Source organism: Amia ocellicauda, chromosome 19, assembly GCF_036373705.1.
Source record: "Amia ocellicauda isolate fAmiCal2 chromosome 19, fAmiCal2.hap1, whole genome shotgun sequence".
NCBI classification, from domain to species: Eukaryota; Metazoa; Chordata; class Actinopteri; order Amiiformes; family Amiidae; genus Amia; species Amia ocellicauda.
The window spans coordinates 2,286,377-2,312,873 of record NC_089868.1 but is presented as its reverse complement, the minus strand read 5'-3'; the positions used below and the strand labels follow the sequence as shown (position 1 = coordinate 2,312,873).

Here is a 26,497-nt window from a genome sequence, read left to right as displayed (position 1 = left end):
TCAACACATTTGGGTTTATTTTCAACAAGGCTAATGCAGACACATTGTTTTATGCCTTTCAATAATTGAAGTGATCCTGAAACTGTAGCGAGCTTCATTACAACACAACTTCTTGGTTGATGTACAGTGAGGGAAAAAAGTATTTGATCCCCTGCTGATTTTGTATGTTTGCCCACTGACAAAGAAATGATGAGTCTATAATTTTAATGGTAGGTGTATTTTAACAGTGAGAGACAGAATAACAAAACAATCCAGAAAAACGCATTTCAAAAAAGTTATACATTGATTTGCATGTTAATGAGGGAAATAAGTATTTGACCCCTTCGACTTAGTACTTGGTGGCAAAACCCTTGTTGGCAATCACAGAGGTCAGACGTTTCTTGTAGTTGGCCACCAGGTTTGCACACATCTCAGGAGGGATTTTGTCCCACTCCTCTTTGCAGATCCTCTCCAAGTCATTAAGGTTTCGAGGCTGACGTTTGGCAACTCGAACCTTCAGCTCCCTCCACAGATTTTCTATGGGATTAAGGTCTGGAGACTGGCTAGGCCACTCCAGGACCTTAATGTGCTGCTTCTTGAGCCACTCCTTTGTTGCCTTGGCTGTGAGTTTTAGGTCATTGTCATGGTGGAATACCCATCCACGACCCGTTTTCAATGCCCTGGCTGAGGGAAGGAGGTTCTCACCCAAGATTTGACGCTACATGGCCCCGTCCATTGTCCCTTTGATGCGGTGCAGTTGTCCTGTCCCCTTAGCAGAAAAAAAACCCCAAAGCATAATGTTTCCACCTCCATGTTTGACAGTGGGGATGGTGTTCTTGGGGTCATTCCTCCTCCTCCAAACACGGCGAGTTGAGTTGATGCCAAAGAGCTTGATTTTGGTCTCATCTGACCACAACACTTTCACCCAGTTCTCCTCTGAATCATTCAGATGTTCATTGGCAAACTTCAGACAGGCCTGTACATGTGCTTTCTTGAGCAGGGGGACCTTGCGGGCGCTGCAGGATTTCAGTCCTTCACGGTGTAGTGTGTTACCAATTGTTTTCTTGGTGACTATGGTCCCAGCTGCCTTGAGATCATTAACAAGATCCTCCCGTGTAGTTCTGGACTGATTCCTCACCGTTCTCATGATCATTGAAACTCCACGAGGTGAGATCTTGCATGGAGCCCCAGACCGAGGGAGACTGACAGTTATTTTGTGTTTCTTCCATTTGCGAATAATCGCACCAACTGTTGTCACCTTCTCACCAAGCTGCTTGGCGATGGTCTTGTAGCCCATTCCAGCCTTGTGTAGGTCTACAATCTTGTCCCTGACATCCTTGGACAGCTCTTTGGTCTTGGCCATGGTGGAGAGTTTGGAATCTGATTGATTGATTGCTTCTGTGGACAGTATAAAAGACACCTGGGAGCCAGAAATCTTGCTGATTGATAGGGGGTCAAATACTTATTTCCCTCATTAACATGCAAATCAATGTATAACTTTTTTGAAATGCGTTTTTCTGGATTTTTTTGTTGTTATTCTGTCTCTCACTGTTAAAATACACCTACCATTAAAATTATAGACTGATCATTTCTTTGTCAGTGGGCAAACGTACAAAATCAGCAGGGGATCAAATACTTTTTTTCCCTCACTGTACATCTTGACAGCACGTCCAGGATGTAGGACCTCACTTACTGTACTTGCCTGTGTCATTTGTAAATTGGAAGTTGTTATATTTTGAATTGCTATGTTTTATGTAAATTGAATTTGTATTGATTGATGCCTTTATTGAACTGTATTTTTGCACTTTGTTTTGCACTTATGGATAAGGGCGTCTGCCAAGAAATAATAATAATAATGTTAAAAGTTACAGTTAAAGAACATTAATTAGCTAACCAACATTAACAGAATTGCCAGTTAGTATGAACAAAGCATGGTACTTACATTTGAAGTGGGCCTACAAGAACCTTCATTGATGTAAGGCCAATTTAAATCAAATCAAATGCAAACAATACAATGAATATACACCAATCAGCCATAACATTATGACCACCTGCCTAATATTGTGTAGGTCCCCCTTTTGCCGCCAAAACAGCCCTGACCCGTCGAGGCATGGACTCCTCTAGACCTCTGAAGGTGTGCTGTGGTATCTGGCACCAAGACGTTAGCAGCAGATCCTTTAAGTCCTGTAAGTTGTGAGGTGGGGCCTCCATGAATCAGACATGTTTGTCCAGCACATCCCACAGATGCTCGATTGGATTGAGATCTGGGGAATTTGGAGGCCAAGTCAACACCTTGAGTAAGTACATAGGCACCCTGACTGGTCTGTGGCTATGCAGCCCCATACACAACAGACTGTGATGCACTGTGTGTTCTGACACCTTTCTATCAGAACCAGCATTAACTTTTTCAGCAATTTGAGCTACAGTAGCTCGTCTGTTGGATCGTACGACATGGGCCAGCCTTCGCTCCTCACGTGCATCAATGAGCCTTGGCCACCCATGACCCTGTCACCGGTTCACCGCTTTTTCTTCCTTGGACCACTTTTGATAGGTACTGACCACTGCAGACCGGGAACACCCCACAAGAGCTGCAGTTCTGGAGATGCCCTGACCCAGTTGTCTAGCCATCACAATTTGTCCCTTGTCAAAGTCGCTCAGATCCTTACGCTTGCCCATTTTTCCTGCTTCTAACACATCAACTTTGAGGACAAAATGTTAACTTGCTGCCTAATATAACACACCCACTGACAGGTGCCATGATAACAAGATTATCACTGTTATTCACTTCACCTGTCAGTGGTCATAATGTTATGGTTGATCGGTGTATGTCTACTGTAAAATGCAACACAGTTGTCCAGGCTTAAACCCGTCTGAAGATGCCCATGTGGAAAGTCTGGAAAGGGACTAGTCTATGACTAGCAGGAATTCTGTTCCATGTGGAACCAGGTGGAGTCAGTTAGGTGTGAATTGGTGGCAGGTAGACAAAAGGTACTTTTGCTGTGTTTCTCTGTGACAAAAAATTATGTCAGATTTGCAGAATGATTGCCTTTCTTGATGAACTCATCCAGGAAGATGTCATCTGTGAATGTCTTTGGCATGCTAACATCCTAGAGATCAAAGTCTGTGATCTTGAGGCTTGAAACTTGCTGATCAGCGCTGTAATAGTGATATGCAAGAATTAGTAAATCAGCCCATTAGTTGAGTCCTAAGAGCAGGAAAGTGTAGAGAACCGCTGGGTTACAGTAGGTCATAACTGCAAAAAAGGGCGAGCACACCCTTTAGGAGAGACAACCCAGAAATGCCCAACAGGTTTGACCTGCTGGACAGCAAGTTGGACAGTGACAGCTCAGAGGGTAATGGGAGGGCAGTTGAGCACCAGAGCACCAGAGCACCATGGTGCCCACTCCTCCCCAGAACAGGGAGGTAGTTATAGTAGGAGACTCGATTCTTAGAGGCGTAGATCGCACAGTGTGTTCTAGTGATAAGGAGACCCGCACGGTATCTTGCCTGTCATGTGCTCAGGTTGCAGATTTCCCTAAACTAGTAGACGGGCTACTAGCCAAAGCCAGGGGTAATCCACTGGTCATGGTCCACATTGGAACCAATGATATAGGAAAAGGTAGGGCAGAGGTTCTGCAAGACAAATTTACAACAAAACCACTTCTTTCATACTGTAATCCAACATAATCATGTCTTTTCACAAAAAATGAAATTGGATGGCAGTTGGGTGCTCATTTTTGAGTGTTATTAAATTATCAGTATTATTATTATTTATTTATTAGCATATGCCCTTATCCAGGTCAACTCTTACGCCCTCTACTTACACAGTAGTAAAGGCTGATTGCGCAGCTAGGAACGAGGCCACAGATCTATTTGTATCATACACAGCACAGCACAGGGCAATCAGAGCAAGTCTTGCACCCTCCGCGCTACACCGTGGCAGTGGATCCCTGCTCCTGCAGGAGTGGGGCCACAGACCAACTGTTAGCGCTTTTCCACCAACAAGGAGCCGGTGCCTAATTTGGAACCATTTTTTTATTTTCCACCCGCAAAAGAACTGTCTCGGTGCCGCACGGAGCCACTTTTTCTGGCATCAAAAACTTGCTGGTCTGGAACCTAAGAACCAGTGACGTCAGGGGGTGGGGGCGGGGTAAAGTCGTCTCCACCAAAAGTTATTTGCTGGAGTTCAGCCGCCATGTTTAAAATGCCAGCAGAGATGCGAGCAGCGATGAGATTTTTGATGAAAAATTAGCGAAATCAGCAGCAAACAGCGGTCTGTCGAGGAGAGAGACACTACAGTAACAATATGGGCTCACCAGGTCAATAACTAGTTAGGAGTTGGCAAATGGCAGCAATGAGAGACGGCTGATCGCAGTTTCCGTGTCAGGACAGACGTGTTACAGCGATATTATGATGATGGAGAGTTAATGCGACGATGTAGATTGGACAGAAATGTTGTTTGTTAATGAACTGGTCATTCACTGGTGTTACGCTGAATCCAGTGCCCCTACGAGTCATGTGTCGCGGGTTGGTTTGCGCATGATTAATAATGTATGAATAAATCATTGTCTTAGCACAGGGCGAATTACACAAACCATACATATTGTACAGTAAGAGAAGATCAAATACATAATAAGATCTGTTTCAGTGATGCGCATGGCGAGCGATCACACGCCAGCAGTGCTGACAATGGATTATTATTATTATTAATAATAATAATAATAATAATAATAATAATAATAATAATAATAATATTATTATTATTATTATTATTATTATTATTGTGTATCTGTTAGCAGACGCTCTTATCCAGGGCGACTTTCAGAACATCAGAGCATTGCTGCGTGTCTGGCAACAGGGACAATGCAACAGTGATTTGGGACCATCATCCCAGACTTCATTAATAAGCACAATTTCCCATCAAACCATTAACATCACCTTAGATCGTCCGACGTGTTATTGATCTGCCACGACTGCGCCGCAAATACCCCCAAAACAGCCGCATCCATAATCAATAGGCTAGCCTATAGTGATTGTTTTTTAATCAAGAATAAAACTAAAAATACGCCACGAAATGAATGAAAATGTGAACTGTGTGTGCGGTGACGAATGCATGTTAACACTAACTTGTATTTTTTTTCAATATAGTAGAAGTGTCTGAAATAGCGAATCGGTGTAAATCCCTTAATGCATCAATAAAAATAAATACAAATAAAAGGCTGAGTTATCTTAGCATATTCGTATAGTTGTATTTTCGTTTCTACTACATGTGTGATCTCGCGTTTTTTTGTTTTGTTTTGTTTTTTACAATGTATCTGTGCTGTGTGTAGACACTTCAATGAGTTTAATTGTGATGGTTAAACAGGGTTTAAAGACGCAGCCGCCTCGGTGCTGATTATTACTGCCGTGTGTTTCTCTTCTACTCCGTGTTGGGAACGCCCACATCCAGTGACGTCAGCGTTCGGTTCCAAAACCGGTGGAAAAGGTTCCCAGGCTGAGCACCGGCTCCGGCTCCAGCACCGGCACCATGTCGGTGGAAAAGCCATATTGTATGACTCAAAAAATAAATATACACGGCAGGCTAGCCAGAACACTGGATGAATACACAGTTGAATACAACAGTATATATACAAATCGTGGGCAGCAGAACATTCATGCCGCCTCCGCGCAGCACAGGGGCAATCTCATTCAACTGAACAGTGCAGTGCAGTCAGCTCCACTGTGCTGTCACAAATTAACTTAATACAATGCGGTGTGCAGGAAGCAGCTCATGCACCTCTCATACAACACAGGAGCAGTTGCCAGCTGCTGATTAGCAGGGCAATGGCAGCTCCACCGTGATGTAAGAAACAATGTACACAGCGGGGCCATGAGAGCCAGCTCAAGTGTCCTCCACTGGGGACAGCAGCAACGGCCTCCTGCTCCACTAGCACAGCTAGGACGGGGCCATAGACCTCCTGTCTACGCAAAGTATATACACAGCGGGTACCGGCAACACGCATGCACTCCAGCAAAATAATGCAAATATGCAACAATGAACGAACTGTATACAGGGTGGCCTCGTAAAGGCAACGTACATGAAGGCTGCATGACAGACCCTTGGAATGTATTCAACAGGGCGTCACCAAGTCCAGGAGCATTTCACATGGGTGCCGAACTGCAACGCATAGTCCAGCACAACAGGAAATGTGGTTCAACATAACTCCATCCAAAGTAGACACAAGGATACTCTGACAGGGGCAGATGGGAAAATAAAGGTCAGGAGCCTGTGCCCGTATGCTACTGGGGTTCAACTGAAGTCAGCACCGGATTCCCAATGGAGGGGGCTGGTCCCGTCACATTTAACCGGTAGAACCGGACAAATGTGTGTGGCAAGACCCAAGCTGCGGCCGCACAAACGTCTGCCAAGGGGTCACCTTGAAAAAGGGCCCATGATGTGGCTACACCTCGAGTCGAGTGGGAATACTGCAACATCGCAGAGGGAGCTCTCACCGACTGAATAGTGGCTGCTACCGCATTCGGGCCAGCGTTGGAGTCTTGAGACATGGGAGGGGGAACGCCTGGGCTGCTGCCTGGGCTGCCTGTGCAGACAAGGAGAGCACAAATCTGGTCCATCCTGCTGTTCTCCCATTTGCAGACAATATTACAAATGTAAATGCAAAAGCCAATTGCAATTGTAATTTAAAAATCTTCCCCACTTTATGGTGGACTTTATTCAAATTATTATGTATTTGTAAAAATAGAAAAACAGCACCCCTCTTTACAAATACATGTCCTAGCTCTTATGCCGTTTTCTGGACAAAATGAAGATGCATGTCAAACGCTATTGTAAATGCATGGTCAGAGACTGCTATTACAAATGCATGATCAACACCGCTTCGAGATTCAATTGATAATTCAATTGTGAAATAACAGAAACAGCACCCCTCTTTGCAAATGCATGTCATAGTATCTTAACAGATCATTTCACTCATTAAACTATTTACAAACCATGCGTGTCTCCTTATCACTAGATCACACTAAGTGACCCCAAGATGGTGCTTCACTTGCGCGCTAATGTGACGCTAGCTTGTAGAAATGCCCCCGTCTACTGCTGTGAGGCGCAGTACCCGGACATACGAGCGGATGGGAGCATCAGCTGTAGATTCTGTCCAATTGAACAAACATGTCGGCGTCTCCGTGTCTGGACGCCCGCCTGGCCTCGGCGCTGACCGGGCTGCTGAGAGCCGCCCTGTGGGAGATCGGGGAGGCGGTGGCAGAGACGGTGTCGGAGCACCGAGCGGAGATAACCCGCAGGGACGCGGAAAACGAGGCGCTGAGACGGAGGCTGCAGGAGCTCCTGGCGGCGGGGGAGGCGGCTGTGTGTGGCTGGAGCTCCGGAGCGGACGGGCCGCCTGTGAAGAGCCGAGGAGCAGAGTGGAGCTGCGGCCAGAGAGAGGGAGAGCCCCGCGGAGCTGTCGCTGGTAACTTCTCGTTTCTTTATGTATTCATGTGTTTACTTCTGTACAACATAGAGAGAGCACTTTACAATGAAAACAACACGGGCAACAACTCGGAGACCTGAGTTCCACTCCTGCGGTGAAGTTTGACGCTGGGTACTACTGATATTTGACTGGCGCTAGGCTATATTTTTTTCCTTTTATTCCTACATGGTTCATGGTTTATGGATGTAAATACCCTGATAGGCTGCACTTTAACCTCATAGTCATAGTTTTATTTCAAATGCAATGTGCTGGAGTACAGAGCCAAAACTACACAAATTGTGTAAGTGTCCAAATACTTATAGACTGCAGGTATATAGCACAACACTTTGCTGTTAAGATGGTGGATAAATAAAGAAATAACATGCAGAATAACATGGAGTGGTCCACAGGTAGGTGCTGGTAGGTGGGAGTTAGTGCTATTCAGAAGAAACAATGTTTTTTGTCTCTGCCATGATGGATCCTGGTAAACACAGATGGCAGAAGTAATGATACTCTGTTTCTCGAACTTCTGGTTTCATGAACCCAGAAACATGGAAAGAGTGAATTGCAGCTTTGTCTAAAACTGTTGTGGACCTACAGTAGCAAAACATTGGAGAAGACAATCAATGTACAAACATGCTTGCTTTTGTTCAAAAGCTACTATGAAAAAGTTAAACATGTGAAAATGCATGATACTGGAATCAATCGATTATATGAATTGATCGCGGTCTGGTCCTATAATTGCGATTATACGATCATTACAACAGCTATACTAGTGGGCAGACTGCTCTCTGACACCATGTTCCTACATGCTCTGTTTATTTAGAGGTCTATAGTATTTAGAGATTAAATATTTCAAGGTATCTTGAAATCCATTTGACTTTCCATTTATGAGCAGCCAGAGTGTGATCTTCTGAGTTCATGTACACTACTGGTCAAAAGTTTTAGAACACCTCAATTTTTCCAGTTTTTATTGAAATGTACATTGAGACATTAAACTACGTACTTTGAAATTAATGCATAGAACAAATAAACAGAGATATTTGGAGATAAAAAATATATCATGGAATCGTTTTATTTAACAAAATGTAACCCCTTAAACTGACAAACCCCTCTGGTAGCCTTAAAAGGGCACCAAATCCATGTGCTTCTCTTTAATCCCATGTGTACTCTTTACTGTTGTTATTTGACAAGTGTTTGGTATCTCATGAAAGCTGAGACTTTGGTTTGGTTTTTATTCTGCCCCGGAATTTACGCCTGCCCCCGCCCTCAACTCCTCATACTGAAATGGGGGGGTGGGGTAATACTTGGTCTGACCAGGAATACAAAATCTCAGAACATATTGACAATTATGCCATATTCTGGAACCAGACAGTCTACTGATCAAAACATGACCATCCACGTTTTGGTAGAAGCAACACACACTCATAGAGAGCTCAAAATGTCAAGATGGAAAACTCTGTTTACAGTGCGCTAATACACAACAATTTTACATAATTGGATCTGAACTTCTCTGTGTTTGATAGAACATCAAATTAATGATTAATTGTTCTGAACGAAACAAGCCTATTTGCAAAGAAATCCGATTGAAACTGAGTGATCTGTGACCGTCTGAGTGAGACCCCCCCCTGAGCAGAATGCGCATTTCCTCCCCAGGCTCTGAATGATGGCAGGCGACACGGAAACTGTAAATTGGATGTGTTTGAGAATTAAATGCGCTAGTAGCCAAGAGAATAAGCTTTCAAACAATGTGCACATTGTAGGAATAAAGTGTAACTTCTATGCACAAGAGCTGCTTGTAACACTGCCAAATAATGCTTAAGAGGGTGTCGTAACACAGTATATAACTCTGAAATGTACATTATTTTTCAGTTTGTGGTAAGCTAAACTTTTTTTTTAACCTCTGGCAGTTTACTGCTTACCTTTTTATGATTTCAGGTTATTCTCTGGACTTGCACTACTTGAATTTCAATAAAAACTTGAAAATTGGGGGTGTTCTAAAACTTTTTGCCGGTATTGTATGCTCCCAGTTTATATGTTGACTGGACACTTTGTTAGGACTTTGGAATAATGTTCTGATATAATTACTCTTGTAGTAATTGCATTAAATGTGTCAGTTTTCAGAGCTGCTGTTCTCACTGTTGATCTCCTGTGTATCGTCTCTCCCCCAGGAGCCGTAGAAGCCAGAGCTCTTCCTGACTCTGGGGAAAGGGCTCCCATTGAGCAGCAGGAGTGGGACTTCAGTCTGAAGCAGGACCCGGAGCCCATAGTTACTGAAGGCAACCAAGGGCTGACTGAGCAGCCCAAGAGCAGACAGAGCCAAGAGGAACTCGCGGGACAAGAGTCTGGCCACACGGCAGAGCCATACACTGAGGGGTCAACACAGGGACTTGGGGAACTGGGTTCTGACACAGCAGAGTCAAAGTTCTCAAAGAGTGAACCTGAGCTGGACTTCACCCACCCTGTGGATCTCTCCAGGATCCAGTCTCTGGTATCTGAGTGTGACTCTACCAGAACACAGTGTGGACCCAGTCTGGTGTCTGATCACATCAAAAGAGAGAACAATACACTGGAGTCTGTTTACACGGTGGAGCCGAGAACACAGACTCCCTTCAGAGACGCACTCGATCTCAAAAGAGACAATATTACAGACAGTGCCTGTGGCCTGGCGGCTGAGGTCCCTGTAGCTGGACAGTGTGACCCAGGGCCTGAGCTCCCAGTAGCTGGACAGTGTGACCCACAGTCTTCTGCCTTGAGGGCAGGGCTCAGTGGGGGGAGTGACAGTGCAGTGAGTTGGGAGAGCCCATCGTCTCAGTGCAGACAATTGCGTCCCAGACCACTCCCTAGACCACTTAGCTCCTCCAGCTCCCACTCCTCACCACTGCGGCGTAGGAAGAGTTTCAAAGGGGCATCAGAGGTTAATGAGCAGCACCGCACTCTCACAGGAGAGAAACCGTTCTGCTGTGCTCAGTGTGGGAAAAGCTTCTCTCGGGTTACAGACCTCAATGCACACCAGCGCATTCACACAGGAGACAGACCGTTCTGCTGTGCTCGGTGTGGGAAGAGTTTCTCTGATACATCTAGTCTCAGCAGACACCAGCGTATTCATACAGCAGAGAGACCGTTCCGCTGTGTGCAGTGTGGGAAGAGTTTCTCTCGAGTAACACACCTCGATGCACATCAGCGCATTCACACAGGAGAGAGACCATACTGCTGTACCCAGTGTGGGAAGAGCTTCTCTCAGTCCGCTAACCTCAACTCCCACCTGCGTATTCACACAGGAGAGAGACCGTTCTGCTGTACCCGGTGTGGGAAGAGTTTTACTCGGGCAACATACCTCAAGATACACCGGCGCACTCACACAGGAGAGCGACCGTACTGCTGTACCCAGTGTGGGAAGAGCTTCTCTAATACATCTAATCTCAACAGACACCAACGTATTCACACAGGCGATAGACTGTAGAGCTACACCGAAACATGAGTCTCACAGTCTTGGGTGGGCATTATTATTATTGTTCTTATTATTAAAGTTTTAACCATCATCCAATGTTTGTTTTATTGTTTGTCAATCACTAACATGCATTGTCTTCTAGAGATGCTATATAACAGGCATGATATCATCACAATGGCTTCTACCAGCGAAAGTGACAATTTGGTTGTTTTTGAAAAATGAAACGTCCCTTTTTCAGGACACTGTAAGAATTTTGTAAAGATCCAAATAACTTTACAGATCTATATCGTAAAGGATTTAAACAATGTTTTCCATGCTTGTTCGATAAACCATAAACAATTAATGAACATACACCTGTGGAACGGTCACTAAGACAGCTTACAGACATTAGGCAATTAAGGTCACAGTTATAAAAACTTAGGACACTAAAGAGACCTTTCTACTGACTCTGAAAAACACCGGGTCCCTGCTCATCTGCATGAATGTGCCTTAGGCATGCTGCAAGGAGGCATGAGGACTGCGGATGTGGCCAGAGCAATAAATTGCAATGTCTGTACTGTGAGACGCCCAAGACAGTGGTAGACCACGCAGTGGTAGACCACATGTAACAACACTTGCACAGGATCGGTACATCCAAATATCACACCTGTGGGACAGGTACAGGATGGCAACAACAACTGCCCAAGTTACACCAGGAATGAACAATCCCTCCATCAGTGCTCAGACTGTCCGCAATAGGCTGAGAGAGGCTGGACTGAGGGCTTGTAGGCCTGTTGTAAGGCAGGTCCTTACCAGATATCACCGGCAACAAAGTCACGTATGGGCACAAACCCACCTTCGCTGGACGTGATTTCCTGCAAGACAGGAATGTCAGTGTTCTGCCATGGCCAGTGAAGAGCCCGGATCTCAATCCCATTGAGCACGTCTGGGACCTGTTGGATCGGAGGGTGAGAGCTAGGGCTATCCCCCCCAGAAATGTCCAGGAACTTGCAAGTGCCTTGGTGAAAGAGTAACATCTCACAGCAAGAAGTGGCAAATCTGGTGCAGTCCATGAGGAGGAGATGCACTGCAGTACTTAATGCAGCTGGTGGCCACTCCAGATACTGACTGTTACTTTTGATTTTACCTTTGTTCAGGGACACATTATTCAATTTCTGTTAGTCACATGTCTGTGAAACTTGTTCAGTTTATGTCTTAGTTGTTGAATCTTTTTATGTTCATACAAATATTTACACGTTAAGTTTGCAAAATTGCAAAATAAAAGCAGTTGGCAGAGAGAGAGTGGTTATTTTTTTGCTGAGTATATTTGTTTCAAAACAAAAAACAAACACGACACTCACAAGTTTAATTTGCTGTCATAACAGTCTCTTGAAAGAGATGGCTGTGATGGAACATAGTCCTAATCCAATGACAATTGTCTTTTTTTGAGTTAGAATAGGACTGGGAAGTGGGGTAGAAGAATGGAGTCACAACTTTGCCAAGTTTGTCAAGCCTATGCACTGTTGTGGTGTTCTTGTAGTTCAGCTAAAACTATAACTTGAACATTTGAGATTTAAAACTATTGGTTTGTATTATTTATATTACAATTTATCCAAGGTGATGTACAGAATTAAATTAAATTTACAGTTATAAATACAAACTCATAAACAAAAAAACGAAGGCAACAAGCACAGTGTCGCAAATCCAAAGAGTCTGTCTGTCCTTCTCCAGGTTCCATTTTTCTGTTAATTCTGTACAGACTATAGTTGCTACAGCGCTCATTTTTAATCTGCTTTTCTTGGTAAACCCCATTGTGACTTCTAGGGCATTTGATTTGGTAGTCTGTTTCAGTGCAGGACGTTGGTTGCTAAATGACAGAGTGCCTGTTGTGTGCGGTGCTGATCTGGAGGGTGTAGTGCTGGGGAATCCTTTTGTTTATGGACTGCTGGGGATTTGCCCAATACTGGAATGATTCACTCCATGCCTCCTGGACTGATGTAAGGCTGCCACACACCAGACTGGTGCAACAGGACAACGACAGATTTTGCTTGTCGGTGGGTTTTCAAACATGTTTGAAAATGTAATCAATATGTTGTGTCGGTGTCCTATCTCATCCTGTAGTGTGTGTGGGTTGGTGAGAGGTTAAAGATGCAATGGGTCACCTGACGTATACCACCGAATAGTGAGGTTGGTCAAGGAAATTATATGACAGAATACAAACACATCAATATGGCAGAAGGGAGTATATGGACCAGTGAAAAAGAAGACGCCACAACAATTGTAACTTCGTCCTTGTCTCTACAACATTTCAAGCAGGGACTAAATGAATAGTATATCTAGGAATCCTGCTCTGTGTGCTATATCAGAACATAAGAACTAAGGAGGCCATTCAACCCATCATGCTCGTTTGGTGTCCATTTAATAACTAAGTGATCCAAGGATCCTATCTAGTTCCCAAGTGTTCAGCTTCAACCACATCACTGGGGAGTTTGTTCCAGATTGTAATAACTCTCTGTGTGAAGAAGTGTCTCCTGTTTTCTGTATTGAATGCCTTGAAGCCCAATTTCCATTTGTGTCCCCAGGTCTGTGTGTCCTTGCTGATCTGGAAAAGCCCCTCTGGTTGATGTGGTCAATGCCCTTCATGATTTTGAAGATTTGAATCAAGTCCCCACGTAGTCTCCTCTGTTCCAGGGTGAAAAGGTTCAGCTCCTCAGTCTCTCAGTAGGACATTCCCTTTAAACCTGGAATAAGTCTGGTTGCTCTCCTCTGAACTACCTCTAGAGCAGAGATATCTTTCTTGAATTGTGGAGCCCAGAACTGTACATAGTATTCCAGATGAGCTCTAACTAGTGCATTGTACAGTCTTAACATTACTTCCCTTGTTTTAAATTCTGTACATTATACAATATACCCTAGCATTTTGTTTGCCATTTGTATTGCTTCCTCACATTGTTTGGATGGGGAAAGTGAGGAGTCCACATAAACTTCTAGGTCTTTCTCATACATGTTACTTCTTCCAGTTCTATTCCACCCATAGTGTAATTATAGTGGACATTTTTATTACCTGCATGTAATACCTTGCACTTGTCCACATTGAATTTCAACTGCCAGGAGTCAGCCCACAACTGAATATTATCCAAGTCCCTTTGAATAACCTGAGCTGCAGAGATTGTATCTGCTGAGCCACCTATTTTAGTATCATCTGCAAATTTGACAAGTTTGCTAACATCTTGAAATTCCAAGTGACTGTAACATTATCCCTTTTCACCATTCAGCTGAATGTTATATAACATCAGTCTTTAAATTACAGGAAAACTATTAAATATAGACAAGCCCCATAGCTTGTTAAATTATTTTGTTATTATAATGTGTGTCATAGTGTAAATGTGTGTGTGTGTGTGTGTGTGTATGTATATATACACCGACCAGCCATAACATTATGACCACTTGCCTAATATTGTGTAGGTCCTCCTTTTGCTGCCAAAACAGCCCTGAGTCCACTAGACCTCTGAAGGTGTGCTGTGGTATCTGGCATCAAAACGTTAGCAGCAGATCCTTTAAGTCCTGTAAGTTCCGAGGTGGGGCCTCCATGGATCGGACTTGTTTGTCCAGCACATCCCACAGATGCTCGATTGTATTGAGATCTGGGGAATTTGGAGGCCAAGTCAACACCTAGAACTCGTGATTCATCAGACCAGGCCACCTTCTTCCATTGCTCCATGGTCCAGTTCTGATGCTCATGTGCCCATTGTAGGCGCTTTCGGCAGTGGACAGGGGTCAGCATGGGCACCCTGACTGGTCTGCGTCTACACAGCCCCATACACAACAAACTGCGATGCATTGTGTGTTCTGACACCTTTCTATCAGAACCAGCATGAACTTTTTCAGCAATTAGAGCTACAGTAGCTCGTCTGTTGGAACCAACCACACGGGCCAGCCTTCGCTCCCCACGTGCATCAGTGAGCTTTGGCCGCCTATGACCGTGTCGCCGGTTCAACGCTTTTCTTTCCTTGGACCACTTTTGATAGGTACTGACCACTGCAGACCGTGAACACCCCACAAAAGCTGCAGTTTTGGAGATGCTCTGACCCAGTCGTCTAGCCATCACAATTTGGCCCTTGTCAAAGTCGCTCAGATCCTTACGCTTGCCCATTTTTCCTGCTTCTAACACATCAACTTTGAGGAATTTTTTTTCACTTGCTGCCTAATATATCCCACCCACTGACAGGTGCCATGATAATGAGATTATCAGTGTTATTCACTTCACCCGTCAGTGGTCATAATGTTATGGCTGATCGGTGTATATACATACACACACATGTGCTTGACAAAGGTAGGCCTATGTATTTAACCCACATCAACTCTGTACTGGAAATGGAAATTCCCAGAGAAAAGACTAGCTTATCAATTAATTCCCTGCTTTATAATGTTCCCAAAGTTCATTTCCAGCGATGTGTAGGCTACATAAAGAACGTTTGTTTTAAGAATAAAATATAGGGTAATGCAAGAGAATAGACATGCCTGTCAAGTTTTGAGGACTCCGGGTAAAAATTAAAAAAATAAAAATAAAAAGTCGGAACCATTCAAAGTTCAAACCGGTCAAAATCTTCCTTGTAAACATTTGAGTATATGCGTGATTACTGTTATTATTCAAGATAGTGGTGCTCTTCCAGCCAGGGCTGGGCCCTTCCAGAAGTTGCTGTACAGTTGTGGCAGTAGCATTTACCAATAAAGTTCTACAAATATTAAAATAATGCTATGCTGTACAATGCTAGGGCGACCCTCAGAGTGGAGTTGAGGGCAAAAATGATAGACGGGCAGCCCTAGTGAATTCAAGGTACGCGCTGTCTCTGAGAGGGAGGGAGAGACTTTGTTTCAAAACGTTATTTCCATTGTGTCTCCAGAGACGATGATCTTCAGCTCTCACGCCACAGTCGAAAACAGAGTCTCTGACTTGAACAACGCCATTGAATCAGCAGAGTGGTGTCAGAGCTCCAGAAATGCAAGGACCGCAGTTTAGTTTAGTCCCACTTAGCCATGACTTTTGAATAAAATTGTATGATTCAGCGCTCTGTTAAACTTTATCTTTTTACGACAGAGCTAGTGTATACCTATTGTGCTTGTTTGCTAAATAAACAATACTAATAGCCATTCAAGTTATAATATTTTCAAATACACATCATTAAAATTGTATGATATAATATTATATATATAATATATATACACATACACTCTTGGCGTTTTGCAGAACTCATTGGTACTTTTTGGCACTAGGTCTGTTAAGTTTGTCCACCATCCGTCTCTCAGGGTCTGAATGCCCGTCTGGAGAGCCGCCCTGTGGGAGATCGGGGAGGCGGTGGCAGAGACGGTGTCGGAGCACCGAGCGGAGATAACCCGCAGGGACGCGGAAAACGAGGCGCTGAGACGGAGGCTGCAGGAGCTCCTGTCGGCGGGGGAGGCGGCTGTGTGTGGCTGGAGCTCCGGAGCGGACGGGCCGCCTGTGAAGAGCCGAGGAGCAGAGTGGAGCTGCGGCCAGAGAGAGGGAGAGCCCCGCGGAGCTGTCGCTGGTAACTTCTCGTTTCTTTATGTATTCATGTGTTTACTTCTGTACAACATAGAGAGAGCACTTTACAATGAAAACAACACGGGCAACAACTCGGAGACCTGAGTTCCTGAGATACTCAGATGAATACTCATCACATTGAGTAGTGCCCAGCGTTATGGACAACTTGTTTTTCAATTATAATTTGAACTGCGATGCTGTCCCTGTTGCCTCCTCAGTTCATAATAAATCAAGAACACGCGCTTTGACTAATTGGATAAATTAAATCTAATTACGATAAGTGTATGTGGTTATAAGTTGATGCCCTTAAGAAGGTCCTGAGACCAAAACATGCAGTCAAGAACATCACAATTGAAAAGCATTTTATTCAGCCAACACGCACCCATATTCATCTGGTATTCTGTACACCACTGGGTATGATTTTGCACAACTTGTAATGTATCTAGACTATACTAGAAAGTCGCCAATAGACTGGCATTTATTACCAGAATTAAATGGTAAATGAAAGACTGAGAAAGAGGCATTTGTTTGTGCTTATATTCCCCAGTGGAAAAAAATATCCCATTTTGTCATTTCCCGAACAAACATGCAATGAATGTGGGAGTAATGCAGGCTGCAGCATGTCAATTGAAAAGGCCATATCTACTTCAAATTTCTGATTTGCATAAGATACACATTTTACAGCTGCAGTCAAGGGCTGACTATCCTCATAATGTTTACGTCAGATGATCCAGCATTATCCTCAAAGAGTTGCTTTCATTTTTGTTGTAATTATCATTTCTTTGTGAAAATGCTTAAAATAAAGGTTCAAATATAAAATATTAAATGATAAATTAATTGTTTATCTGATGAAAACTTTGATTTTAGTCTGGAAAGGAGTTGTCTGTTGTGTATTAGTATGGTAGTGTGTTACCATTGCAGAAGGTTACATTGCCGAGTGCAATATAATGGAAATGTAAAACAAAACAAATTTTTCAACAAACATCTGCTGTTTGGATTTTCTTGCTAAATGCACAGAAGACCCCCCAAAAGCTTAATGTAAATTTGCAACTGAAAATTGGTATATATATATATATATATATTTTTTTTATTATTATTTCTTGGCAGACACCCTTATCCAGGGCGACTTACAACAAAACAAAGAACAAAAATACAGTTCAGTAAAGGCATCAATCATTACAAGTTCAATCTAACTAAAACATAGCAATTCAAAATATAAAACATTTTACAAATTCCAATTTACAATTTACACAGTCAAGTTCAGTAAGTGAGGTCCTACATCCTGGACGGTAAAAGCTAAGTGCTGTCAAGATGTAACGGAGGAACAAGCATTTACAGGGATCATTTAACCAACCTAAGTTTATTCATTATTTATTAGGCTTAATGGGTAAATTGCATAGAACTGAAAGCAGCGTACTGGAGATGATCCCATGTTTATTACTGAAGAGGGAAGAATGAACTTTCCTAATATCAAACTGGACTCTGCGTTAAACATGACCCTCACTTGCAGATGGGCTTAGGTCAAGCTTTGCATAAAGACAATAGCTGTGTACAGGTTTTGCCAGTCAAGCTTGCAGACACTCAGGAGTTGGGTATAACTGTTGTTTGCCTGCCTGCATGTATAACAAAGGAACCCTGAAACAAAAGGTATTCGACCTCCTGCTATGGTAGGAATGGATGTCTGCCTGAGAAACTGGTTGATCAAGCAAGCACATCTCCAGTCCATTTCTCTGTCTCACGTTACACCAATATCATGATTGGTTGTCCCAGGTCCCACCAAGTACACTGTGTGCACTCCCAACCAATACACCCATTAAAATTATTTATATACCGTTAGGTCCATAAATATGTGGACAGTGACACAATTGTCATCATTTTGGCTCTGTACGCCACCACAATGGATTTGAAAGGAAACAATCAAGATGTGCTTTTTTAAGTGTAGACTTTCATCTTTAATTTGAGGGTCTGTACACCCAAACTGGGTGAACGGTGTAGGAATTACACGTATTTTTAAATATGGGGTCCCTCAAATTTTAGGAGCTCAAAAGTATTTGGACAAACTAGCATAATCATTAAATTGTGAGTTTCAATACTTGGTTGCAAATCCTTTGCAGTCAATGACTGCCTGAAGTCTGGAACCCATAGACATCACCAGATGCTGGGTTTCTTCCCTGGTGATGCTCTGCCAGGCCTGTACTGCACCTGTCTTTAGTTCCGGCTTGTTCTTGGGGCATTTTGACTTCAGTTTTGCCTTAGAAATCAAAACAAACCAATCAGAGAGGTAGCAAAAACATTAGGTGTGGCCAAATCAACTATTTGGTACATTCTTAAAAAGAAAGAATGCACTGGTGAGCTCAGGAACACCAAAAGGCCCAGAATACCATAGAAAACAACTGTGGTGGATGACAGAATAATTATTTCCCTGGTGAAGAAAAACCCCTTTACAACAGTTGGCCAGATCAAGAACACCCAAGACTTTTTTTAAGGAGAAGAAGTGGAATGTTCTGCAATGGTCAATGGTCCAAGTCAATCACCTGACCTGAATCCAACTGAGCATGCATTTCACCTGCTGAAGGCAAAACACCCCAAGACCAAACAGGAACTAAAGACAGTTTTAGTACAGACCTAGCAGAGCATCACCAGCGAAGAAACCCAACATCTGGTGATGTCTATGGGTTCCAGACTTCAGGCAGTCATTGACTGCAAAGGATTTGCAACCATGTATTGAAACTCACAATTTAATTCATGATTATGTTAGTTTGTCCAAATACTTTTGAGGGGGAAGAACATATGAAAATGGGTGTAATTCCTACACCGTTCACCCAATTTGGATGTAACTACCCTACCCTCAAATTAAAGATGAAAGTCTACACTTGAAACACGTCTTGATTTTTTCCTTTCAAATCCATTGTGGTGGCATACAGAGCCAAAATGATGACAAAATGATGTGTCACTGTCCAAATATTTATGGACCTAACTGTATCTGTATGTATTTCTGACAATGCTTTAAGAGTGGCTTCATCGCTTCATGAGTGATGGGGTGCTCTTCCCTTGAATGCATTTAATACCATCATGTATGAATGTTATTTTTGTAAAGGTTTAAATGTTTACTAAGTTAAACACAATCTAACACCCCTAATTTGTAGATATCTTTGAATCCATTTGACTTTCAATATACGGCCAGAATGTGCTTGATTTTCTGAGTTCATACATGCTCCTTATATGCTGACTGGACACTTTGTTGGGACTTTGGAATAATGTTCTAATATAATTACTCGTATAGTAATTGCATTAACTGTGAGTTTTCAGAGCTGCTGTTCTCACTGCTGTTCTCCTGTGTATCATCTCTTCCCCAGGAACTGTAGAGACCAGGGCTCCCGCTGAGCAGCGGTACTATGAGCAGGAGTGGGGCTCCAATCTGAAGCAGGACCCAGAGCCCACAGTTACTGAAAGCAACCAAGGGCTGAGTGAGCAGCCCAGGAGCAGACAGAGCCAGGAGGAACTTACGGGACAACAGTCTGGCCACATGGCAGTGACACACACTGAGGGGTCAACACAGGGATTCGGGGCACTGGGTTCTGACACAGCAGAGTCACAGTTCATAAAGAGTGAACCTGAGCTGGACTTCACCCACACTGCGGATCTCTCCAGGATCCTGTCTCTGGTATCTGAGTGTGGACCCAGTGCAGCTGGTGCTGAGCCGGGCTCTACAAGAACACAGTGTGGACCCAGTCTGGTGTCTGATCATATCAAAACAGAGAACGATACACTGGAGTCTGTTTACACAGTGGAGCCGAGAACACAGCCTCCCTTCAGAGACTCACTCGATAATATCAAAACTGAAAATATTAAAGACCGTGCCTGTGGCCTGAGGGCCCCGTAGGTGGACAGTGTGACCCACAGTCTGCTGCCTTGAGGACGAGGCTTAGTGTGGGGTTAGTGACAGTGCATTGAGTTGGGAGAGCCCATCGTCACAGTGCAGACAACTATGTCCCAGACTCCCTAGATCTCCTAGCTCCTCCAGCTCCCCCTCACCATTGCGCCATGCAAAACAGCGTCCCCATCCCCAGACCAAGTGTAGGAAGAGCTTCACAGGAGCATCAGAGCATATTAGGCAACACCACATTGGCACAGGAGAGAAACCGTTCCGCTGTGCCCAGTGTGGGAAGAGTTTCTCTCATGCATGTTATCTTAATGCACACCAGCGCATTCATACAGGATAGAAACCATTCTGCTGTGCCCAGTGTGGGAAGAACTTCTCACAGGCATCTAATCCCAGCACACCGCCGCACTCACACAGGACAAAGACCGTTCTGCTGTGCACAATATGGGAAGTGCTTCTCTGATGCATCTAATCTCAAGTCACACCAACACATTCACATGGGACAGAGGTGAACGGGCTCTCTCCTATGTGGGAAGAGTTTCTCCGCACCAAGTGATCTTAACGCACACCAGCGCATTCACAGGAGAGAAACCATATCTGTGTGACCAGTGTGGGAAGAGCTTCTTTTGGGCAGCACCGTTCCACTGTGTCCATTGTGGGAAGAGTTTCTCTTCTTCAACTGATCTCAACTCACATTTATTATAATCACAGGAGTGCGACTGTACAGCTGTGCCCGGTGTGGGAAGAGTTTCTCCCAGGCAGCACACCTCAACAGACACCAGAGCATTCACACAGGAGAGAAACAGTAGTGCTGTGCCCAGTGTGGGAAGACCTTCTCTCATGCAGGTACTCTCAATAGACTCCAGCGCATTCACATAGGAGAAGGATCGTAACTCACAGTATGCACAGAGCTTCACTGAAACATGAGTCTCAGTCTTTGGTGGGCATTATTATCAGTCTTATTGTTTTTATTATTAAAGTGTTTAAACAGTATCCAAGGTTCCTTACATGGTTTGTCAATCACTAACATGCATAGTCTTCTAGAGACTCTGTATAACACGTGACATCACATTGAAAATTATTCCACGCAGTTGGCCACCAGAGCTGGGGATGACGCATTAGAAAGGTAACGCGCTACTTTAATAATATTACTTGTCTTAATGACGATTTTATATAATGCATTAGTTTTTATTCGAGTAATAATATTATAGTTACTTTCCGTATAAAATAAAAAAGAGGTTTCTCTCTACATTAATCTAAATTATGTGGTGTTTAAATCGGAAGCAAGTAGCAATACATTCCAAAAGACTTACTTAATCATGTGCGCCATATCTAAAACACACAAACCGTCCGCATAGCATGTAATGTCTATGCAGCGGCACCATTGAGAAATAACCTCTTGCCTTGCCCACATGCGTGCTTATGTTCGTGTTGCTGTTGTCAGACGCAACTGAGCTGAACTGTAAGGTGGGCGTTATTATGAACCCCAGGATGTATTTGAAACTGCATACTTCCCATACTACTGACTCGAACCCACAAGGTAACCCACAGCTTAAGTTACAGTTTATTTGTTTGGTATACATTTAAAACACACATTACCAGACTATGTAGATTAGTCACACTGTTTTGCAGGGCAAAAGGAAGGAATGTAGTGGGTGATATAACGAGTAATATAACATGCTACGTTTTGAATTAACTAATATGTAATACTAATATTATTTATTTTTTCTCAAGAAACGAATAACGACTGATATTTTACATTTAATCAGTAACGACCCCAATACTGTTGGCCACACTGTGCAAACTGCCTATATACAGATAATACAGGCCCCACCTGTAAGGCACTCTGGGAGTCCCAAAATACTCAATATTTCCAAATAATACACATAACGCTCCAGAGATGTGAAATGCACATCAACACAACAACATGACTTCTACCAGCAAAAGCGACTTTTCTGTTGTTTCAGATGTTGTAAGCAATATTATCAACTACTGCAAATAATTATCTACACAGTACTCTCAAAGAATTATACAGAAAAATTGTAAGGGAACATACAGAACTTGTTTTGGCTATTGCTTAATTTAAACATTAAAATTTACAGTTGAATGATTTTGGTAAGTCTCAGAAAGATAAGAATCTACATTTTCATACTGTACAGTCATACCATGCACATTTATGTATCAAGTAAAGAAAGGAAACACAGTAGAGCTGTTTTATTTGGCAGATTGAATAATTAGCAGCTTGAACAAAAGGCAGAATAAATTACTAGAATTTAATCTTTCACAGAATTATATTTCAAAATAAAGAAATCAACAGTAGGCGAAGCCCAACTAGAATACATTGTCTTTCACTTTTACAGCATGTGTTCCATTTCTGTTTTCAAGCATGAACAGTGGCATGTAACCACATTTCCTCCAGTGCTGAATACCTTCTCTGATGGTGAGCTTGATGCAGGAATGCAGAGATACTTTTGTGCAAGCTGCTCATTCTGGGGACATTTATCTGGTGGAGTTTCCACCAAGCCAGAGGATCTTCCTCACTGTCCATGAAGGGGAAGCAGGGAGCTGTTGCCATGCTCAGCTGCCATGGCTTCCTCAGGTTGCAGAGAGGAATGGGATGCCAAGGTGGCCAAGCCACTCTTGAAGAAGCTACCCAATCACTACTTTGCCTTTTTTGCTGGGGGTGGATCTGTGTTTTCCATCTCCATGTAGGGCTATATAAAATCAGCTTTATTATTTAGAATTTTCAGATTCATTTTTTCCTGGTTTCATTTCACACATTTTTTTTAACGGGGGTGAAGGGGGGGAACGTATGTTATAGGTTTTTGTGGACTTTCAACCAACCATTTTTATTAATATAGCTGTGGGGAAACCCTGAAACATTAAAGTATGAGCAGAACAGAAGAGGATTTCCCAGGCCTAGCATTTGAAAATCATTCTCAAATGTGATTTCATTAATATTATTTAAGTTATGGTCAAACACGGTGTGGTGAACCTTTGTGGGAACTCCAGTATGAGTGGACATAGTATCCACCATTTCCTGAAAGATCTCATAAATAAGGTGACTTTTTGTCAATTTGTGAAAAGGAAAAATAAGGGATTTTCTCCAGTCAACAGATCATTGTGTGATTTGTGGCGCTCACATCACCCCTGACAGCTTTTCAAATGTTGTAGAAGTCTCGATGGGGCTTACAAAGAAATGTAGATGAACAACTACCAATATCATATCTGTATGATATCATATACACTCACCTAAAAGATTATTAGGAACACCTGTTCAATTTCTCATTAATGCAATTATCTAACCAACCAATCACATGGCAGTTGCTTCAATGCATTTAGGGGTGTGGTCCTGGTCAAGACAATCTCCTGAACTCCAAACTGAATGTCTGAATGGGAAAGAAAGGTGATTTAAGCAATTTTGAGCGTGGCATGGTTGTTGGTGCCAGACGGGCCGGTCTGAGTATTTCACAATCTGCTCAGTTACTGGGATTTTCACGCACAACCATTTCTAGGGTTTACAAAGAATGGTGTGAAAAGGGAAAAACATCCAGTATGCGGCAGTCCTGTGGGCGAAAATGCCTTGTTGATGCTAGAGGTCAGAGGAGAATGGGCCGACTGATTCAAGCTGATAGAAGAGCAACTTTGACTGAAATAACCACTCGTTACAACCGAGGTATGCAGCAAAGCATTTGTGAAGCCACAACACGTACAACCTTGAGGCGGATGGGCTACAACAGCAGAAGACCCCACCGGGTACCACTCATGTCCACTACAAATAGGAAAAAGAGGCTACAATTTGCACAAGCTCACCAAAATTGGACAGTTGAAGACTGGAAAAATGTTGCCTGGTCTGATGAGTCTCGATTTCTGTTGAGACATTCAGATGGTAGAGTCAGAATTTGGCGTAAACAGAATGAGAACATGGATCCATCATGCCTTGTTACCACTGTGCAGGCTGGTGGTGGTGGTGTAATGGTGTGGGGGATGTTTTCTTGGCACACTTTAGGCCCCTTAGTGCCAATTGGGCATCGTTTAAATGCCACGGTCTACCTGAGCATTGTTTCTGACCATGTCCATCCCTTTATGACCACCATGTACTAGCCAGTGGTATTTGATATTCTGATACCAGTTACTGTGAAAACAACTTTGCTTGGTTCCAAACAAAGTGTAAGGTTTGGGATCTAACAATGGATGAGTGGGACCCTTGCCAGTTGGTCTGTTTTAACTGTATCACCCTAAATAATCACCACCTCCTACCTTTCAGAACCTCACTAGGACTGGTACTATTGATACTATAGTTGGCTTCAGGTAGATTTCAGTCACAGGGCATTTAATAAGACAATTGGAATATGCTGCACTGCATCCTTGCTCAACATAGTGTTTTTTGTTTAGAGTCTAAAACAAACACCAATAATAATTAATTATGTGTTTCTGCATCTCCACACAGTTGCATATTACATTTTACTAACTAAATGTACAGTTCTCTCCAGATGTATTGATACCCAGTAACAAAAAGTTGGTCTTAGCAACAAGACACAAAAGTGTACAGTGAGTTTAGATTTGTTGGATAAATACATGCAAATATAAACCCCTGAGACAGTCAGTGTTGCAAAAACATTTCAGTTCTATGTTTATTGTATTTGAATGTTTAGGGTATGAATAATCTTGAACCTCCTTTTTAGCCTATGCAAGTATGTTAGACAAATATATTTTTGCCAAGTCCAATACTGACTGACAAAATAGTACTGTTGTCATTCATTTATTTCAACAAATATTGAATTTACACTTACATTTATATCTCTAAAACCCATTGTAGTCTATGAAGTATGTGAACAATTCTGGAGGCAACTGTACCTGTAATTAGTAGTATTACAAGATCTAACTTTGTGTCTCTGCTATCTTAGGTTTATGAAGTGAAATGCAGGAAAGCACCTGCACACTTAAATAATAATAAAGTACAGTAAAGTAACATGATTGACAGGAATTAATGCTGAACACCCCAGTTACACACAAACATTTGTACAGTAGTTCTATTTTGGGGAGCAATTTGTGAAACTGGGAATAGACAGCCAAACTAGCATCCCCTATGCCACAAGTTTGTCTTAGATTGGGTTGTTAGCTTTCCAAGGGTTGCTTTCTAATATTGAAAGGAAAGTCCCCATAACCATTTTAGGTCCAATTGATAGTAGAAAGAGTCCCCTTCTAAAGTAAAATAGTGGTATAGTGGAGATACACTTATCATTGACCTTGTCCGGCCTTGCCCTAAAAGGCTCCTGGCCTTGGCCTCGGCTTCTCCTTGTGGCTCTCAGCCTCGCCCTTGGCCTTGGCCTTTTGAGTCCCAGCCTTGAATCCAAGACTGCATGACACTGGTTTGATGCCTTGTTTTAGTCATTAAAAGTGACAATAGGTCCAATTATACAGTGTGTATTGAATACAGTATACAGGCTGACTTTATTTTAAAAGAATGGCCCCAAAATCCTATTGATAGTAGAAAGGGTCCCCTTTAAATCTACAGTAATGTTATGCTGGGGCACTGTTTGTGGAATGGAGAATTGGCACCCACAGTGGTTAACCCCATGCCACAATTTAGTGTCTTATATTGCAAGGTGAGTGTTCCAACGGTTGTTTTCTAATATTTATAAGATAGTCCACAAAACCATTCCTGCTCCCTTTGATGTAGAAAGGGTCCCCTTCCAAAGTACAGTAGTCTCATGTTGGGGAGCAATTTGTGAAACTGGGACATACCCTTGAAGAGTCGTAGAAATCCACAGAGAGATATATTTCCAATCAAAGGTTTTTATTACAAGCAGCTGCAAGGAAGAGGCTCAATAGTCAATCTCAAGAACAGTCTTAAAGAAGTTACAAACTACAGGCACTTTTATGCAGACCAGACAGGAGAGAAAGGTAATAGGACCCACATGTCTGTTCCGTGATGAGTGCAAGTTCGGTTTCTGCCTGACAACTCATTAGGAAAACCCATATATGGTTAAACCAGGGAAAATGTAAGGCATACATAATGTTTAATATAATTTGTACAATGGATCAAGCCCAAATTGCTGGAGAAAACTGGTTCTTATCAGACTCTGTTCCTCTGGGTATCAGGGTTGCACTATGGCACAGTACCATAGCACAGCAAGACCGTGAGACAGTGACCTTGTCTACACAGACACACAGGG

The 26,497-nt window shown here is 42.9% G+C and overlaps 2 protein-coding genes and 1 pseudogene across 2 annotated transcripts; all 3 read left to right on the top strand.

Annotated features, from left to right (window-relative positions):
• Window positions 1-7,089: 7,089 nt before the first annotated feature.
• Window positions 7,090-10,984, top strand: LOC136714729 (uncharacterized). Its single transcript, XM_066692334.1, has 2 exons — window positions 7,090-7,442; window positions 9,614-10,984. Exons 1-2 carry the CDS (start codon window positions 7,145-7,147, stop codon window positions 10,903-10,905), a joined length of 1,590 nt encoding a protein of 529 aa, XP_066548431.1. The 5' UTR covers window positions 7,090-7,144; the 3' UTR covers window positions 10,906-10,984.
• Window positions 10,985-16,186: 5,202 nt separating this feature from the next.
• Window positions 16,187-21,188, top strand: LOC136714993 (uncharacterized). The gene is made up of 2 exons (XM_066692653.1): window positions 16,187-16,439; window positions 19,792-21,188. The coding sequence occupies exons 1-2, from the start codon at window positions 16,187-16,189 to the stop codon at window positions 20,316-20,318; spliced, it is 780 nt and encodes a 259-aa protein (XP_066548750.1). The 3' UTR covers window positions 20,319-21,188.
• LOC136714992 (zinc finger protein 345-like) lies at window positions 20,365-21,211 on the top strand (annotated as a pseudogene).
• The last annotated feature ends 5,286 nt before the right edge of the window (window positions 21,212-26,497 follow it).